The 20,440-nt window shown below is 42.5% G+C and overlaps 1 protein-coding gene across 1 annotated transcript in view; it reads right to left on the reverse strand.

Moving 5' to 3' along the window:
- Positions 1–8,728: 8,728 nt before the first annotated feature.
- Positions 8,729–20,440, reverse strand: part of LOC133537091 (progesterone receptor-like) — a 48,135-nt gene continuing 36,423 nt past the window's right edge. Inside the window, exons 7-8 of the mRNA XM_061877951.1 lie at positions 12,449–12,606; positions 8,729–12,382 (exon numbers count right to left, since the gene is read on the reverse strand). Coding sequence (XP_061733935.1) covers positions 12,227–12,382; positions 12,449–12,606 — 314 coding nt within the window. The 3' untranslated portion in view covers positions 8,729–12,226. The remainder of the gene's footprint in view (positions 12,383–12,448; positions 12,607–20,440) is intronic.

Here is a 20,440-nt window from a genome sequence, read left to right on the forward strand (position 1 = left end):
TTGGTTCCTAAATATAAATATTTGGTGTATAAATGCTAATGTTTGGTGTATGAATGTTAATGTTTGGTGTATGGATGTCAATGTTTGTTGTATTGATATAAATAATTGGTGTATAAATGCTAATGTTTGGTGTATGAATGTTAATGTTTGGTGTATGGATGTCAATGTTTGTTGTATTGATATAAATATTTGATGTTAAAATGGAAATGCCATCCATCCATCCATCCATCCATCTTCTTCCGCTTATCCGAGGTCGGGTTGCGGGGGCAACAGCCTAAGCAGGGAAGCCCAGACTTCCCTCTCCCCATCAACTTCATCCAGCTCTTCCCGGGTGATCCCGAGGCGTTCCCAGGCCAGCCGGGAGACATAGTCTTCCCAACGTGTCTTTGGTCTTCCCCGTGGCCTCCTACCGGTTGGACGTGCCCGAAAAACCTCCCTAGGGAGGTGCTCGGGTGATATCCTGACCTATCTCTAAGGGAGAACCCCGCCACCCGGCGGAGGAAACTCATTTCGGCCGCTTGTACCCGTGATCTTGTCTTTTCGGTCATGACCCAAAGCTCATGACCATAGGTGAGGATGGGAACGTAAGTTGACTGGTAAATTGAGAGCTTAGCCTTCCGGCTCAGCTCATTCTTCACCACAACGGATCGATACAACGTCCACATTACTGAAGACGCCGCACCGATCCGCCTGTCGATCTCACGATCCACTCTTCCCTCACTCGTGAACAAGAATCCGAGGTACTTGAACTCCTCCACTTGGGGCAAGATCTCCTCTCCAACACGGAGATGGCACTCCACCCTTTCCCGGGCAAGAACCATGGACTCGGACTTGGAGGTGCTGATTCTCATCCCAGTCGTTTCACACTCGGCTGCGACCCAATCCAGTGGGAGCTGAAGATCCTGGCCAAATGAAGCCATCAGGAAATGGAAATAGAAATGTTTGGTGTCTAAATGTTAAGGTTTGGTTTATAAATGTAAATGTTTGGTTTAAGAATATTAATGTTTGTGTAAAAATGTTTGGTGTACTAATGTCAATGTTTGGTGTCTAAATGTTAATGTTTGGTTCATAAATGTACATTTTTGGTGTATCAATGTCAATGTTTGATGTCTTAATATTAATGTTTGGTCTGGTCTATAAATGTAAATGTTTCCTGTATTAATGTAAATGTTTGCTGTCTGAATGCAAATGTTTGGTTTATACACGTATTAATGCAAATGTCTTGTTTATAAACGTAAATGTTTGCTGTATTAATGTAAATGTTTGGTTTATACATGTATTAATGTAAATGTTTGGTTTATAAATGTAAATGTTTGGCGTATTAATGTAAATGTTTGGTTTATAAACGTAAATGGTTGCTGTATTAATGTAAATGTTTGGTTTATACACATATTAATGTAAATGTTTGGTGTATTAATGTAAATGTTTGGTTTATTCACGTATAAATGTAAATGTTTGGTGTATTAATGTAAATGTTTGGTTTATACACGTATTAATGTAAATGTTTGGTTTATAAACGTGAATGTTTGCTGTATTAATGTAAATGTTTGGTTTATAAATGTAAATGTTTGGCGTATTAATGTAAATGTTGGGGTTTATAAACGTAAATGTTTGCTGTATTAATGTAAATGTTTGGTTTATAAACGTATTCATGTAAATGTTTGGTTTATAAACGTAAATGTTTGCTGTATTAATGTAAATGTTTGGTTTATAAACGTAAATGTTTGCTGTATTAATGTAAATGTTTGGTTTATACACGTATTAATGTAAATGTTTGGTTTATGAATATAAATGTTTGGCGTATTAATGTAAATGTTGGGGTTTATAAACATAAATGTTTGCTGTATTAATGTAAATGTTTGGTTATAAACATATTCATGTAAATGTTTGGTTTATAAACGTAAATGTTTGCTGTATTAATGTAAATGTTTGGTTTATAAATGTAAATGTTTTTGTTGATTAATGTAAATGTTTGATTTATAAACGTAAATGTTTGCTTTATTAATGTAAATGTTTGGTTTATACATGTATTAATGTAAATGTTTGGTTTATGAATATAAATGTTTGGCGTATTAATGTAAATGTTGGGGTTTATAAACATAAATGGTTGCTGTATTAATGTAAATGTTTGGTTTATAAACGTAAATGTTTGCTGTATTAATGTAAATGTTTGGTTTATAAATGCAAATGTTTGGTGTATTAGTGTAAATGTTTGGTCAATAAATGTCAATGTTTGTTCTATTGATGGAAATGTTTGGTGTATTAATTTGTTTTTGTAATATGTTTAGTGTCTAAATGTTAATATTTGATTTATAAATGTAAATGTTTAATGCATTAATGTAAATGTTTGGTGTATGAATGTTATTGTTTGGTGTATAAATGTAAATGTTTGGTGTATTAATGTAAATGTTTATTGTCTAAATGTTAATATTTAGTTTATAAATATAAATGTTTGGTGTATTAATGTTATTGTTCGGTTTATAAATGTACATGTATTGTGTATTAATTTAAATGTTTTCTGTCTAAATGTTAATGTTTAGTTTATAAATCTTTGGTGTATTAATGTAATTTTTTTGTTTATAAATGTTAATAATTGTTTTATAAATGTAATTTTTTGTTTATAAATGTTAACAATTGGTGTATAAATGTAAATGTTTGGTTTATAATTGTAAGCAATGTTTGGTTTATAAATGTAAATGTGTGGTGTATGAATGTTAATGATTGGTTTATAAAATGTAAATGTTTGGTGTAATAATGTAAATGTGTGGTGTATAAATGTTATTGTTTGGTGTATGAATGTTAATGCTTCGTATATAAATGTAAACGATTGGTGTGTTCATGTAAATGTTTGGTGTGTAAATGTAAATATTTGATTTAAGAATATTATTGTTTGTGTATAAATAAATGGTTTATACATGTAAATGTGTGGTGTATTAATGGAAATGTTTGGTTTATAAATGTAAATATTTGGTGTATGAATGTTAATGTTTGGTGTATAAGTGCTCATGTTTGGTGTGTGGATGTTAATGTTTGGCTTAGGAATATATTAGTTTGTGTATAAATTTTAATAGTAGGTGTATAAATGTTCATGTTTGGTGTATAATCGTTAATCTTTGGTTTATAAATGTAAATGTTTGCTGTATTAATGTTTGCGCTATAAATGTAAATGTTTGGTGTATAAATGAAATGTTTGGTGTATAAATGTAAATGTTTGGTGTATAAATGTTAATCTTTGGTTTATAAATGTAAATGTTTGGTGTATCAATGTTTGGTGCATGAATGTTATTGTTTGCTCTATAAATGTAAATGTGTGGTCATTATTGTTAATGTATAAATGAAAATATTTGGTTTAGAAATAATGTTTGGTGTATGAATTTTAATGTTTGGTGTAGGGATATAAATGTTGATGTAAATGTTTGGTCTATATATGTTAATGTTTGGCTCTAGAAGTTTAATGTTTGTGTATACATGGTAATATTTGGTGTATAAATGTTAATGTTTGGTTTATAAATGTAAATGTTTGGTGTATAAATGTAGATATTTGGTTTATGAATGTTAATGTTTGTTATATAAGTGTAAATGTTTGGTGTATTTATGTAAATGTTTGGTGTATAGATGTTAATGTTTGGTTCGGGAATATTAATGTTTGTGTATACATGGTAATATTTGGTGTATAAACGTAAATATTTGGTTTATGAATGTTAATGTTTGGAATATAAATGTAAATGTTTGGTGTATCAATATAAATAGTAGGTGTATGCATTTTAATGTTTAGTTAATAAATGTACATGTTTTGTGTATTAGTGTAAATGTTTGGTGTACTGATGCAAATGTTTGGTGTATAAATGTAAATGTTTAGCGTATAAATGTAAATATTTGGTGTAAGAATGTTAATGTTTGGTTTATAAATATACATCCATCCATCCATCCATTTTCTGCCGCTTATTCCCGTTCTCGGTCGCGGGGGGCGCTGGCGCCTATCTCAGCTACAATCGGGCGGAAGGAGGGGTACACCCTGGACAAGTCGCCACCTCATCGCAGGGCCAACACAGATAGTCTATCTATAAATATACATTGCTGTATAAATATACAGTTTAGTGTAAACATGTTTACGTTTAATGTATCGATGTAAATGTTTGTGTGAGAATGTTATCGTTTAGTTTATGGATGTTATAGTGTTTGGTGTTTTGATGTTAATGTTTGGTGTATGATGTAAATGTTTTGTGTGCACAAGTTAATGTTTGGTGTAAAAATGGAAATATTTGGTATATGAATGTTAATGTCTGGTGTGTAAATGTTGATCCCTGGTGTATAAATATAAATGTTTGGTACATAAATGTTGTTTGGTGTATAGATATACATGTTTGGGGTTTAAATCTTGATGTTTGGTGCATGAATGAAAATGTGAAGTGTATAAATGTTAATGATTTGTGCATGAATGGTAATGTTTTGTGTCATGTCTGGTGTATACATTTTCACGTTTGGTGTATAAATGTAAATGTTTGGTATGTTAATGTTTGGTTTATAAATGCAAATGTTTGGTGCATGAATGTTAATGTTTAGTGTCTAAATGTTAATGTTTGGTTTACAAATGTAAATGTTTGGTGTATTAATGTACGTTTTTGCTTTATAAATGTAAATGTTTGGTATATTTATGTAAATTGTGTATTCATGTAAATGTTTAGTGTATGAATGTTAATGTTTGGTTCATAATTGTAAATGTTTAGTGCATGAATGTTAATGTATAAATGTAAATGTTTGGTGTATTAATGTAAATGTGTGGAGTATTAATATAAATGTTCGATGTATTAATGGAAATGTTTGGTGTATGAATGTTAATGTTTGCTCTATAAATGTAATGTTTGGTGCATGAATGCTAATGTATAAATGTTAATGTTTGGTTTAGGAATATTAATGTTTGGTGTATGGATGTTAATGTTTGTTGTATGGATGTAAATGTTTGGTGTATTAAAGTAAATAGTTGGTGTATAAATGTTAATGTTTGGTGCATGAATGTTAATGTATAAATGTAAAATTTTGGTTTAGAAATATTAATGTTTGTGTATAAATGATTGGTTTATAAATGTAAATGTTTGGTGTATAAATGTTAATATTTTTTATAAACGTAAATGTTAAGTGTATTAACGTAAATGTTTGGTTTATAAATGTACATGCTTGGTGTATAAATGTTAATGTCTTGTGTATAAATGTAAATGTTTGGTGTATTGATATCAATGTTTGGTGTATGAATGTCAATGTTTGCTCTATGAATGTGAATTTTATGTACATGAATGTTAATGTATGAATGTTTTGGTTTGAGAATATTATTTGATGTATTAAAGTAAATGTTTGGTTAATAAATGTAAATATTTGGTGTATAAAGGTTAATGTTTGGTTTATTAATGTAAATGTTTGGTATATTCATGTAAATGTTTGGTGTGTGAATGTTAATGTTTGGTGTATTTATGTCAATTTTTGGTTTATAAATGAAAAGGTTTAGTCTCAGAATAATATTGTTTGTCTATAAATGTAAATGTTTATTGCATTAATGTAAATGTTAGGTGTGTGAAGGTAAATTTTTGGTTTATAAATGTAAATGTTTGGTGTATAAATGTAAATTTTTGGTGTATTAATTTACATTTTTGGTTAATAAATGTTAATGGTTGTATTGATGTAAATGTTAGGTTTATAAATACAAATGTATGGTTTATAAATGTAAGTATTTGGTGTATAAATGTAAGTTTGGTGTATGAATGTTAATGTTTGGTGAATAAATGTAAATATTTGGTGAATAAATGTAAATATTTGGTGTATAAATGTAAATGTTTGCTGATAAATGTAAATGTTTGGCGTATGACCGGGGCTCCCTTCTCGAGCCAGGCCCAGAGGTGGGGAACGATGGCTAGTACCTGGTGGCCAGGCCTGTCCCCATAGGGCCCGGCCGGGCACAGCCCGAAGAGGCGACATGGGTCCCCCCTCCAATGGGCTCACCACTCAAGGGAGGGGCCATAGAGGTCGGATACAATGTGAGCTGGGCGGCAGTCGAAGACAGGGCACTTAGCGATCCGATCCTCGGCTACATGAGCTAGCTCTTGGGACGTGGAACGTGACCTCGTTGGGGCGGAAGGAGCCTAAGCGAGTGCCCGAGGTGGAGAAGTTACAGCTCTCTCGAGAGGGGCTGGACTCTCTTTCACTCTGGCATTGTCAGCAGAGAGAGGCAACGGGTTGGGGTAGCTTCCCACCCCTTCGGGTGGGGAAGACGAGTCCTGACTGTTGTTTGCGCTTACGCGCCAAACGGCAGCTCAGAGTACCCACCCTTTTTGGATTCACTCGAAGGAGTACTGGATAGTTCTCCCCCGGGTGATTCCTTCGTTCTACTGGGGCACTTCAACGCTCATGTTGGCCACAACAGTGAAACCTATAGAGGCGTGATTGGGAAGAATGGCCGCCTGGATCTGAACCCGAGTGTTGTTTTGTTATTGGACTTTTGTGCTTGTCACAGATTGTCTATAACAAACACCATGTTCAAACATAAGGGTGTCCAGATGTGCAGTTCCATGATCGACTTTGTAGTTGTGTCATCGGATTTGTGATCTCATGTTTTGGACACCCGGGTGAAGAGAGGGGCGGCGCTTTCTACCGATCACCATCTGGTGGTAGGTTGGCTGCGATGGTTGGGGAGGATGCCGGACAGACCTGGCAGGCCCATACGCATTGTGAGGGTCTGCTGGGAATGCCAGGAAGAGTCTTCTAACGGAGACAGTTTCAATTCCCGCCTCCGGAAGAACTTTGAACGTGTCACAAGGGAGGTGCTGGACATTGAGTCCGAGTGGACGATGTTCCATACCTCTATTCCCAAGGCAGCCGATTGGAGCTGTGGCCGCAAGGATGTTGGTGCCTGTTGTGTCGGTAATCCTAAAACCCGCTGGTGCACACCAGCGGTGAGGGATGCCGTCAAGCTGAAGAAAGAGACCTATCGGGTTCTTTTGGCTCATAGGACTCCGGAGGCAGTGGACAGGTACCGACAGGCCAAGCGGTGTGCGCTTCAGAGGTCGCAGAGGCAAAAACTCGGACATGGGAGTAGTTTGGGGAAGCCATGGAAAACAACTTCCAGACAGCTTCGAAGCAATTCTGAACCACCATCTGCCGCCTCAGGAAGGGGAAGCAGTGCAGTGTCAACACCGTGTATGGTGCGAATGGTGTTCTGCTGACCTCGACTGCGAATGTTGTAGATCGATGGAAGGAATACTTCGAAGACCTCCTCAATCCTACCAACACGTCTTCCTATGAGGAAACAGTGCCTGGGGAATCTGTGGTGGGCTCTCCTATTTCTGCGGCTAAGGTTGCTGAGGTAGTCAAAAAGCTCCTCGGTGGCAAGGCCCCGGGGGTGGATGAGATCGCCTGGAGTTCCTTAAGGCTCTGGATGCTGTGGGGCGGTTGACAAGACTCTGCAACATCGCGTTGACATCGAGGGCTCTATACTCTCAGCAGGGTCCTTGAGGGTGCATGGGAGTTTGCCCAACCAGTCTACATGTTTTTTTGTGTACTAGGAGAAGGCATTCGACCGTGGGGAGTGCTCAGAGAGTATGGGGTATCGGACTGTCTGATTGTGGCGGTCCGCTCCCTGTATGATCAGTGTCAGAGCTAGGTCTGCATTGCCAGCAGTAAGTTGGACCCATTTCCAGTGAGGGTTGGACTACGCCAAGGCTGCCCTTTGTCACCCATTCTGTTCATAGCTTTTATGGACAGAATTTCTAGGCGCAGTCAAGGCGTTGAGGGGTGCCGGTTTGGTGGCTGCAGGATTAGGTCTCTGCTTTTTGCAGATGATGCGGTCCTAATTGATTCATCTGGCCAAGATCTTCAGCTGTCACTGTAACGGTTCGCAGCCGAGTGTGAAGCGACTGGGATGAGAATCAGCACCTCCAAGTCCGAGTCCATGGTTCTCGCCTGAAAAACGGTGGAGTGCCATCTCCGTGTTGGGGGGGAGATCTGCCCCCAAGTGGAGGAGTTCAAGTACCTCGGAGTCTTGTCCACAAGTGAGGGAAGAGTGGATCATGAGATCGACATGCGGCTCGATGCGGCGTCTTCAGTAATGCGGACACTGTATCGATCCGTTGTGGTGAAGAAGGAGCTGAGCCGGAAAGCAAAGAGCTCTCAATTTACCGGTCGATCTGCTTTCCCATCTTCACCTATGGTCATGAGCTTTGGGTTATGACCGAAAAGACAAGATCACGGGTACAAGCGGCCAAAATGAGCTTAGAGATAGGGCGAAAAGCTCTGTCATCCGGGAGGAACTCAAAGTAAAGCCGCTGCTCCTCGACATTGAGAGGAGCCAGATTAAGTCATTTGGGCATCTGTTCAGAATGCCACCCGAACGACCTCCCTACGGAGGTGTTTCGGGCTCGTCCGACCGGTAGGAGGCCACGGAGAAGACCCAGGACACGTTCTCTCCCGGCTGGCCTGGGAACGCCTTGGGATCCCCCGGGAGGAGCTGGACGAAGCGGCTAGGGAGAGGGAAGTCTGGGCTTCCCTGCTTAGGCTGCTGCCCCCGCGACCCGGCCTCGGATATGCGGAAGAAGATGGATGGATGGATGGATGGTTTGGTGTACGAATGTTAATGTTTGGTGTATAAATGAAAATGTTTGGTGTATGAATGTTTGGTTTGTAAATGTAAATATTTGGCGTACAAATGTAAATGTTTGGTAAATGAATTCTTCAATGTCTGATATCATTTTCTAATAGAATTTTAATATTGCTAGCGGTTCACTTCTTTTTCAACTTGTAAGAGTTACAAGTGTTGAAAGGTACATTTGTAAGGTAAGTCACTTTGAAACAAGACGTTCCATCAATAAAGTAAGGCTGTTATTTTCCTCTGGATAGAGGTTAACTTTTTTACACTTGTATGAAAGTTCATGCCAAAACGTGCCTTACTTCTTTTTACCCTTTAATGTCCAAATGTAACATCCAACGTTGCATGTACAGTCAAATATGTTATGTTGGTGGCAGTTTGACCCTGGAACAGACAATTTTTGGACCCAATCCTACTCATTTCTTGCTAACCCTGCAATTTCTAAGCGACAGTTCAAATGTTTGCATCGTTTACGTTCACAAACAGAGTTGGACATCGTGTTGGACGCCATACCCTGTTGGACACCTTGTCATGTTGGACGCCATGTTGGACACCTTGTCATGTTGGACACCATGGTGGACCCAATACCATGTTGTATGCCATGTTGGACACCATACAATGTTGGACATCTTGTAATGATGGACGCCATGTTGGACCCAATACCATGTTGGACACCATGGTGGACCCAATACCATGTTGTATGCCACGTTGGACACCATACAATGTTGGACATCTTGTAATGATGGACGCCATGTTGGACCCAATACCATGTTGGACACCATACCATGTTGGACATCTTGTAATGATGGACGCCATGTTGGACCCAATAACATGTTGGACACCATGGTGGACCCAATACCATGTTGTATGCCACGTTGGACACCATACAATGTTGGACATCTTGTAATGATGGACGCCATGTTGGACCCAATACCATGTTGGACACCATACAATGTTGGACATCTTGTAATGATGGACACCATGGTGGATCCAATACCATGTTGGACACCATACCATGTTGGACATCTTGTAATGTTGGACGCCATGTTGGACCCGACACCATCTTGGACACCATACTATGTTGGATGTCTTGCAGACGGCAGGTTGGACACCATACCATGTTGGGCATCTTGTCATATTGGACACCATACCATGTTGGATGTCTTGCAGACGCCATGTTGGACACCATGGTGGATCCAATACCATGTTGGACACCATACCATGTTGGACATCTTGTAATGTTGGACGCCATGTTGGACCCGACACCATCTTGGACACCATACTATGTTTGATGTCTTGCAGACGGCAGGTTGGACACCATACCATGTTGGGCATCTTGTCATATTGGACACCATACCATGTTGGATGTCTTGCAGACGCCATGTTGGACACCATACTATGTTGAATGTCTTGCAGACGCCAGGTTGGACACCATACCATGTTGGACGCCATGTTGGACACCATACCATGTTAGGCATCTTGTCATATTGGACACCATACCATGTTGGATGTCTTGCAGACGCCAGGTTGGACATCGTGTTGGACACCATACCATGTTGGATGTCTTGTGGACGGCATGTTGTACTCCATACCATGTTGGACATCTTGTCATGTTGAACACCTGTTTGGACGCCATACCATGTTGGATGTGTTGTGGGCGCCATGTTGGATACCATGTTGAATGCCATGTGGGACACCATACCATGTTGGATGTCTTGTGGACGCCATGTTGGACACCATACCATGTTGGACACCATACCATGTTGGATGTCTTGTGGACACCATACCATGTTGGATGTCTTGTGGGCGCCATGTTGGACACCATACCATGTTGGATGTCTTGTGGACGCCATGTTGGACACCATACCATGTTGGATGTCTTGTGGACGCCATGTTGGACACCATACCATGTTGGATGTCTTGTGGACGCCATGTTGGACACCATACCATGTTGGATGTCTTGTGGACGCCATGTTGGACACCATACCATGTTGGACACCATACCATGTTGGATGTCTTGTGGACACCATACCATGTTGGATGTCTTGTGGACGCCATGTTGGACATCGTGTTGGACGCCATACCATGTTGGATGTCTTGTGGACACCATACCATGTTGGATGTCTTGTGGGCGCCATGTTGGACACCATACCATGTTGGATATCTTGTGGACGCCATGTTGGACATCGTGTTGGATGCCATACCATGTTGGATGTCTTGTGGGCGCCATGTTGGACACCATACCATGTTGGATGTCTTGTGGACGCCATGTTGGACACTGTACCATGTTGGAAGTGTTGTGGACGCCATGTTGGAAATCTTGTGGACGTCATGTTGTACACCATACCAAATTGGACATCTTGTCATGTTGAACACCATGTTGGATGTCTTGTGGACGCCATGTTGGACATCGTGTTGGACGCCATACCATGTTGGATGTCTTGTGGACGCCATGTTAGACACCATACCATGTTGGGTGTCTTGTGGACGCCATGTTGGACATCGTGTAGGACGCCATACCATGTTGGATGTCTTGTGGACGCCATGTTGGAAGCCATGTTGGACGCCATACCATGTCGGATGTCTTGTGGACACCATGTTGGACACTTTACCATGTTGGAAGTCTTCTGGATGGCACGTTGGAAATCTTGTGGACGCCATGTTGTACGCCATACCATGTTGGACATCTTGTCATGTTGAACCCCATGTTGGACACCATACCATGTTGGATGCCATGTTGTACACCATACCATGTTGGACGTCATGATGGACACCATACCATGTTGGATGTCTTGTGGACGCCATGTTGTATACCATGTTGGATGCAATGTGGAACACCATACCACGTTAGATGTCTTGTGGACGCCATGTTGGACACCATACCATGTTGGACGTCATGTTGGACACCATACCATGTTTGATGAGTAAGGAGGGTGTGGTCACTTGGGGTGGAAGAGGAAGGAGGGTATGGTCACTTGAAAGGAGTAAGGAGGGTATGGTCACTCGGGGTGGAAGAGAAAGGAGGGTCTGGTCACTTGGGGGGAGTAAGGAGGGTATGGTGACTTGGAGTAGAAGAGTACGGAGGGTATGGTCACTTGGCATTGAAGAAGAAGGAGGGTATGGTCACTTGGAAGGGAAGAGTAGGGACGAGATGGTCACTTGAGGGGTGTGAGGAGGGTATGGTCACTTGGGGTGGTAAGAGGAAGGAGGGTATTGTCACTTGGGGGGGAGTAAGAGGGGTGTGGTCACTTAGGGTGTAAGAGGAAGGAGGGTATGGTCACATGAGGTGGAACAGTAAGGAGGGTATGGTCACTTGGGGTGGAATAGTAAGGAGGGTATAGTCACTTGGGGTGGAATAGTAAGGAGGGTATGGTCACTTGGGGTGGAATAGTAAGGAGGGTATGGTCACTTGGGGTGGAACAGTAAGGAGGGTATGGTCACTTGGGGTGGAACAGTAAGGAGGGTATGGTCACTTGGGGTGGAATAGTAAGGAGGGTATGGTCACTTGGGGTGGAACAGTAAGGAGGGTATGGTCACTTGGGGTGGAATAGTAAGGAGGGTATGGTCACATGGGGTGGAAGATGAAAGAGGGCGTGGTCACTTGGGGTGGAAGAGCAGCGGGCGCACCATCCCTGCCAGCACCTTCGGAAGCTGCGAGGCGATCACCTCAGTCATCATCTCTGGGAACTCCACCTTCATGGCATCAGCCTGAATGAAGGTGCTCAGACAGAACAGGTTGACCTTTTTCACTATCTGTCAGGAGAGAAAGGAGGGTTACCCTTCATGCCTTGTGTTGGAGGTGCGGGATTGGGGGATTACATCGTGCATGGCGTCCATCAGCTTGGTGAGGTGGTAGAAGCGCTGAGAGCTGGCAACCACGCTCTTCTCCTTCACGTGGACTGCTTTGCTCAGCTCACGGATGTAATTCTGACGCATCTCCTCAAACGCCGGCTGACTCTTGAGGCCCTCCAGAGGCACTAAGAACACAGGAAATACTTCCTTATATGGGCACCAGGACATCAGGAAACATTTCTTTTTAGATAGGCACTGAGACCACAGGAAACACTTCCTTAAATGGGCAGCTGGACATCAGGAAACACTTCCTTATAGATGGGCACTGACAAAACAGGAAACACTTCCATAAATAGGCACCAGGACAATAGGAAACACTTCCTTAGAGATGGGCATTGAGACCACAGGAAACACTTCCTTAAATGGGCAACAGGACAACAGGAAACCCTGCCTTAAATGGGCACCAGGACATCAGGAAACACTTCCTTATAGATGGGCACTGACAAAACAGGAAACACTTCCATAAATAGGCACCAGGACAATAGGAAACACTTCCTTAGAGAAGGGAATTGAGACCACAGGAAACACTTCCTTAAATGGGCAACAGGACAACAGGAAACACTTCCTTAAATGGGCACCAGGACAACAGGAAACATTTCCTTAGAGATGGGCATTGAGTCCACAAGAAACACTTCCTTAAATGGGCACTAGGACATCAGGAAACACTTCCTTATAGATGGGCACTGACAAAACAGGAAACACTTCCATAAATAGGCACCAGGACAACAGGAAACACTTCCTTAGAGTTGGGCATTGAGACCACAAGAAAGACTTCCTTAAATGGGCAGCTGGACATCAGGAAACACTTCCTTAGAGATGGGCATTGAGACCACAGGAAACACTTCCTTAAATGGGCAACAGGACAACAGGAAACACTTCCTTAAATGGGCACCAGGACAACAGGAAACATTTCCTTAGAGATGGGCATTGAGGCCACAAGAAACACTTCCTTAAATGGGCACCAGGACATCAGGAAACACTTCCTTAGAGATGGGCACTGACAAAACAGGAAACACTTCCATAAATAGGCACCAGGACAACAGGAAACACTTCCTTAGAGTTGGGCATTGAGACCACAAGAAAGACTTCCTTAAATGGGCAGCTGGACATCAGGAAACACTTCCTCATAGATGGGCACTGACACCACAGGAAACACTTCCATAAATAGGCACCAGGACAACAGGAAACACTTCCTTAGAGATGGGCATTGAGACCACAGTAAAACACTTCCTTAAATGGGCACCAGGACAACAGGAAACACTTCCTTAGAGTTGGGCATTGAGACCAAAGGAAACACTTCATTAAATGCGCACAAGGACAACAATAAACACTTCCTTACAAATGGGCACTGAGACCACAGGAAACACTTCCTTAAATGGGCACCAGGACTACAGGAAACACTTTCTTAGAGTTGGGCATTGAGACCACAGGAAACACTTCATTAAATGGGAACCAGGACAACAGGAAACACTTCCTTATAAATGGGCACTGAGACCACAGGAAACACTTCCTTAAATGGGCAGCTGGACATCAGGAAACACTTCCTTATAGATGGGCACTAAGACCACAGTAAACACTTCCTTATAAATGGGCACTGAGACCACAGGAAACACTTCCTTGAATGGGCACCAGGACAACAGGGGACATTTCCTATTAAAAGGCACTGAGACCACAGGAAACACTTCCTTAAATGGGCAGCTGGACATCAGGAAACACTTCCTTATAGATGGGCACTGAGACCACAAGAAACACTTCCTTAAATGGGCAACAGGACAACAGGACACATTTCCTTAGAGTTGGGCATTGAGACCACAGGAAACACTTCCTTAAATGGGAACCAGGACAACAGGAAACACTTCCTTATAGATGGGCATTGAGGCTACAGGAAACACTTCCTTAAATGGGCATCAGGACTGCAGGAAACCCTTTCTTATAGATGGTCACTGAGACCACGGGAAACACCTCCTTAAGTGGGCACCAGGACAACAGGAAACACTTCCTTATAGAATGGCACTGAGACCACAGGAAACACTTCCTTAATTGGGCACCAGGCCAACAGGAAACACTTCCTTATAGATGGGCACTGAGACCACAGGAAACACTTCCTAAAATGGGCACCGGGCCAACAGGAAACACTTCCTTATAGATGGGCACTGAGACCCAAGGGAAGATTTCCATAAATGGCCATGGACAGCAGGAAACACTTTCTTATACAGTTGTGGTCATAAGTTGTAGAGAAGATAATGTCATGGCTGTTTTCAGTTTCCATCAATGTCTACAACTCTTATTTTGTTGTTGTTAGAGTGATTGGTGCACACCCTGCTCTACAGTAGCGTGGTGTTCCTGGGATTAAAGGCCTAACCATTTTTCCTCCAAACATATTGCTGGGTATTGTGGCCAAAGAGCTCAATTTTTGTTTTATCTGACCACAGAACTTTCCTCCAGAAGGTTCTACCTTTGTCGATGTGATGTCAGATGAAACAAAAATTGAGCTGTATGGCCACAATACTCAGCAATATTTTTGTAAGAGAAAAAGTGAGGCCATTAATCCCAGGAACACCATATCTACCGTCAGAATTAAGGTTTCCCAAAGTCCTGACTTAAACGTGTGGACAATGCTGAAGAAACAAGTCCATGTCAGAAAACCAACAAATTTAGCTTAACTGCACCGATTTTGTTAAGACGAGTGGACAAAAATTCAGGCAGAAGCTTGCCAGAAGCTTGTGGATGGCTACCAAAAGCGCCTTATTGGAGTGAAACTTGCCAAGGGACATGTAAGCAAATATTAACATTGCTGTATGTATACTTTTAACCCAGAAAATTTGGTCACATTTTCAGTAGACCCATAATAAATTCATAAAAGAACCAAACTTCATGAATGTTTTTTGTGACCAACAAGTATGTGCTCCAATCACTCTATCACAAAACAATAAGAGTTGTAGAAATGATTGGAAACTCAAGACAGCCATGACATTATGTTCTTTACAAGTGTATGTAAACGTTTTACCACAACACTGAGACCACAGGAAGAACTTCCTTACATGGGCACCGGTACAGCAGGAAACACTTCCTTATATATGGGAACCAGGACAGCAGGAAACACTTCATTATATTTGGGCACTGAGACCACAGGACACACACCATTACACGGGCATCAGGACAGAAATAAATACTTCCTTATATGGGCATAGAGACCACAAGAACACTTTTATATGGGCACAGAGACCTCAGGAAACACTTCACTATATAGACACCAAGACCGGGACAGCAGGAAACTTTTTTTACATGGGCACCGGGAAAGCAGGAAACAGTTCCTTACATGAGCATCGAGACAGCAAAAAACACTTCTTTACATGGGCATCGGGAAAGCAGGAAACATTTTCTTTATGAGCACTGGAAAAGTTGGAAACACTTCCCTAGATGGGCATCAGGAAAGTAAAAAACATTTCCTTATATGAGCACGGGGAAAGCAGGAAACACTTCCTTACATGGGCATCGGGAAAGCAGAAAACACTTCCCTACATGGGCACAGGGAAAGCAGGAAACACTTCCTTACATGGGCACAAAGACAGTAGGAAACCCTTTCTTACATGGGCATCAGAAAAGCAGGAAAAACTTCCTCATATGGGCACCGGGAAAGCAGGAAACACTTCCTTACATGGGCATCAGGAAAGCAGGACACACTTCCTTACATGAGCATCGGGAAAGCAGAAAACACTTCCCTACGTGGGCACAGGGAAAGTTGGAAACACTTCCTTACATGGGCATCAGAAAAGCAGGAAACACTTCCCCATATGGGCAACAGTAAAGTAGGAAACACTTCCCTACATGGGCATCGGGTAAGCAGGAAACATTTCCTTATATGAGCACAGACAGGGAGAGCAGGAAACACTTCCTTACATGGCACCGGGACAGCAGGAAACACTTCCTTACATGAGTACTGAGACAGCAGGAAACCCTTTATTTTATGGGCATCGGGAAAGCAGGAAACACTTCCTTACATGGGCATCGGGAAAGCAGGAAACACTTCCTTACATGGGCATCGGGAAAGCAGAAAACACTTCCCTACATGGGCATCGGGAAAGCAGAAAACACTTCCCTACATGGGCACAGGGAAAGTTGGAAACACTTCCTTACATGGGCACAAAGACAGTAGGAAACCCTTACTTACATGGGCATCAGAAAAACAGGAAAAACTTCCTCATATGGGCACCGGGAAAGCAGGAAACACTTCCTTACATATGCATCAGGAAAGCAGAAAACACTTCCCTACATGGGCATCGGGAAAGCAGAAAACACTTCCCTACATGGGCACAGGGAAAGTTGGAAACACTTCCTTACATGGGCATCAGAAAAGCAGGAAACACTTCCTCATATGGGCAACGGTAAAGTAGGAAACACTTCCCTACATGGGCATCGGGAAAGCAGGAAACATTTCCTTATATAAGCACAGGGAAAGCAGGAAACACTTCCTTACATGGCACCGGGACAGCAGGAAACACTTCCTCACATGAGTACCGAGACAGCAGGAAACCCTTCATTTTATGGGCATCGGGAAAGCAGGAAACACTTCCTTACATGGGCATCAGGAAAGCAGGAAACACTTCCTTACATGGGCATCGGGAAAGCAGAAAACACTTCCCTACATGGGCACAGGGAAAGTTGGAAACACTTCCTTACATGGACACAAAGACAGTAGGAAACACTTACTTACATGGGCATCAGAAAGGCAGGAAACACTTCCTCATATGGTCACCGGGAAATCGGGAAACACTTCCTTACATGGGCACAAAGACAGTAGGAAACACTTACTTACATGGGCATCAGAAAGGTAGGAAACACTTCCTCATATGGTCACCGGGAAATCGGGAAACACTTCCTTACATGGGCATCGGAAAAGCAGGAAACACGTCCTTACATGGGCATCGGGAAAGCAGGACACACTTCCTTATAAAAGCACCAGGAAAGCAGGAAACACTTCCTTGTACAGGTACCGGGACAGCAGGAAAGACGTCCTTACATGAGTACGAAGACAGCAGGAAATACTTCCTTATATGGGCATCGGGAAAGCAGAAAACACTTCCTCATATGGGCACCGGGAAAGCAGGAAACACTTCCTTACATGGGCACAGAGACAGTAGGAAACACTTCCTTACATGGGCATCAAAAAAGCAGGAAACATTTCCTCATATGGGCACCGGGAAAGCAGAAAACACTTCCTTACATGGGCTTTGGAATAGCAGGAAACACTTCCTCCCATGGGCATCGGGAAAGCAGGAAACATTTTCTTATATGAGCACTGGGAAAGTTGGAAACACTTCCCTACATGGGCATCGGGAAAGTAAAAAACATTTCCTTATATGAGCACAGAGAAAGCAGGAAACACTTCCTTACATGGGCATCGGGAAAGCAGAAAACATTTCCCTACATTGGCATCGAAAAAGCTGAAAACACTTCCCTACATGGGCACAGGGAAAGTTGGAAACAGTTCCTTACATGGGCACAAAGACAGTAGGAAACCCTTACTTACATGGTCATCAGAAAAACAGGAAAAACTTCCTCATATGGGCACCGGGAAAGCAGGAAACACTTCCTTACATGGGCATCAGGAAAGCAGGAAAAACTTCCTTACATGAGCATCGGGAAAGCAGAAAACACTTCCCTACATGGGCATCGGGAAAGCAGAAAACACTTCCCTACATGGGCATCGGGAAAGCAGAAAACACTTCCCTACATGGGCAACGGGAAAGCAGAAAACACTTCCCTACATGGGCACAGGGAAAGTTGGAAACACTTCCTTACATGGGCATCAGAAAAGCAGGAAACACTTCCTCATATGGGCAACAGTAAAGTAGGAAACACTTCCCTACATGGGCATCGGGAAAGCAGAAAACACTTCCCTACATGGGCAACGGGAAAGCAGAAAAAACTTCCCTACATGGCCACAGGGAAAGTTGGAAACACTTCCTTACATGGGCATCAGAAAAGCAGGAAACACTTCCTCATATGGGCAACAGTAAAGTAGGAAACACTTCCCTACGTGGGCATCGGGAAAGCAGGAAACATTTCCTTATATGAGTACAGGGAAAGCAGGAAACACTTCCTTACATGGCACCGGGACAGCAGGAAATACTTCCTTACATGAGTACCGAGACAGCAGGAAACCCTTCATTATATGGGCATCGGGAAAGCAGGAAACACTTCCTTACATGGGCATCAGGAAAGCAGGAAACACTTCCTTACATGGGCATCGGGAAAGCAGAAAACACTTCCCTACATGGGCACAGGGAAAGTTGGAAACACTTCCTTACATGGGCACAAAGACAGTAGGAAACCCTTACCTACATGGGCATCAGAAAAGCAGGAAAAACTTCCTCATATGGGCACCGGGAAAGCAGGAAACACTTCCCTACATGGGCATCAGGAAAGCAGGAAACACTTCCCTACATGGGCATCAGGAAAGCAGGAAACACTTCCTTAAATGAGCATCGGGAAAGCAGAAAACACTTCCCTACATGGGCATCGGGAAAGCAGAAAACACTTCCCTACATGGGCACAGGGAAACTTGGAAACACTTCCTTACATGGGCATCAGAAAAGCAGGAAGTACTTCCCTACATGGGCAACGGGAAAGCAGAAAACACTTCCCTACATGGGCACAGGGAAAGTTGGAAACACTTCCTTACATGGGCTTCAGAAAAGCAGGAAACACTTCCTCATATGGGCAACAGTAAAGTAGGAAATACTTCCCTATATGGGCATCGGGAAAGCAGGAAACATTTCCTTATATGAGCACAGGGAAAGCAGGAAACACTTCCTTACATGGCACCGGGACAGCAGGAAATACTTCCTTACATGAGTACCGAGACAGCAGGAAACCCTTCATTATATGGGCATCGGGAAAGCAGGAAACACTTCCTTACATGGGCATCGGGAAAGCAGAAAACACTTCCCTACATGGGCACAGGGAAAGTTGGAAACACTTCCTTACATGGGCACAAAGACAGTAGGAAACCCTTACTTACATGGGCATCAGAAAAGCAGGAAAAACTTCCTCATATGGGCACCGGGAAAGCAGGAAACACTTCCCTACATGGACATCAGGAAAGCAGGAAACACTTCCTTACATGAGCATCGGGAAAGCAGAAAACACTTCCCTACATGGGCACAGGGAAAGTTGGAAACACTTCCTTACATGGGCATCAGAAAAGCAGGAAACACTTCCTCATATGGGCAACGGTAAAGTAGGAAACACTTCCCTACATGGGCATCGGGAAAGCAGGAAACATTTCCTTATATAAGCACAGGGAAAGCAGGAAACACTTCCTTACATGGCACCGGGACAGCAGGAAACACTTCCTTACATGAGTACCGAGACAGCAGGAAACCCTTCATTATATGGGCATCGGGAAAGCAGGAAACACTTCCTTACATGGGCATCAGGAAAGCAGGAAACACTTCCTTACATGGGCATCGGGAAAGCAGAAAACACTTCCCTACATGGGCACAGGGAAAGTTGGAAACACTTCCTTACATGGGCACAAATACAGTAGGAAACACTTACTTACATGGGCATCAGAAAGGCAGGAAACACTTCCTCATATGGTCACCGGGAAATCAGGAAACACTTCTTTACATGGGCATCGGAAAAGCAGGAAACACTTCCTTACATGGGCATCGGGGAAGCAGGACACACTTCCTTATAAAAGCACCAGGAAAGCAGAAAACACTTCCTTACATGGGCATCGGAAAAGCAGGAAACACTTCCTTAAATAAGCACCAGGAAAGCAGGAAACACTTCCTTTTACGGGCACTGGGACAGCAGGAAACACTTCTTTACATGAACACAAAGACAGCAGGAAACGCCTCCTTTAATGGGCACCAGGAAATGAGGAAACACTACCTCATATGAACACAAAGAATGCAGGAAGAACTTCCTTATATGAGCACTGGGAAAGCA

The sequence above is a fragment of the Nerophis ophidion genome, linkage group LG18 (genome assembly GCF_033978795.1).
Source record: "Nerophis ophidion isolate RoL-2023_Sa linkage group LG18, RoL_Noph_v1.0, whole genome shotgun sequence".
In the NCBI taxonomy this organism is placed as follows: Eukaryota; Metazoa; Chordata; class Actinopteri; order Syngnathiformes; family Syngnathidae; genus Nerophis; species Nerophis ophidion.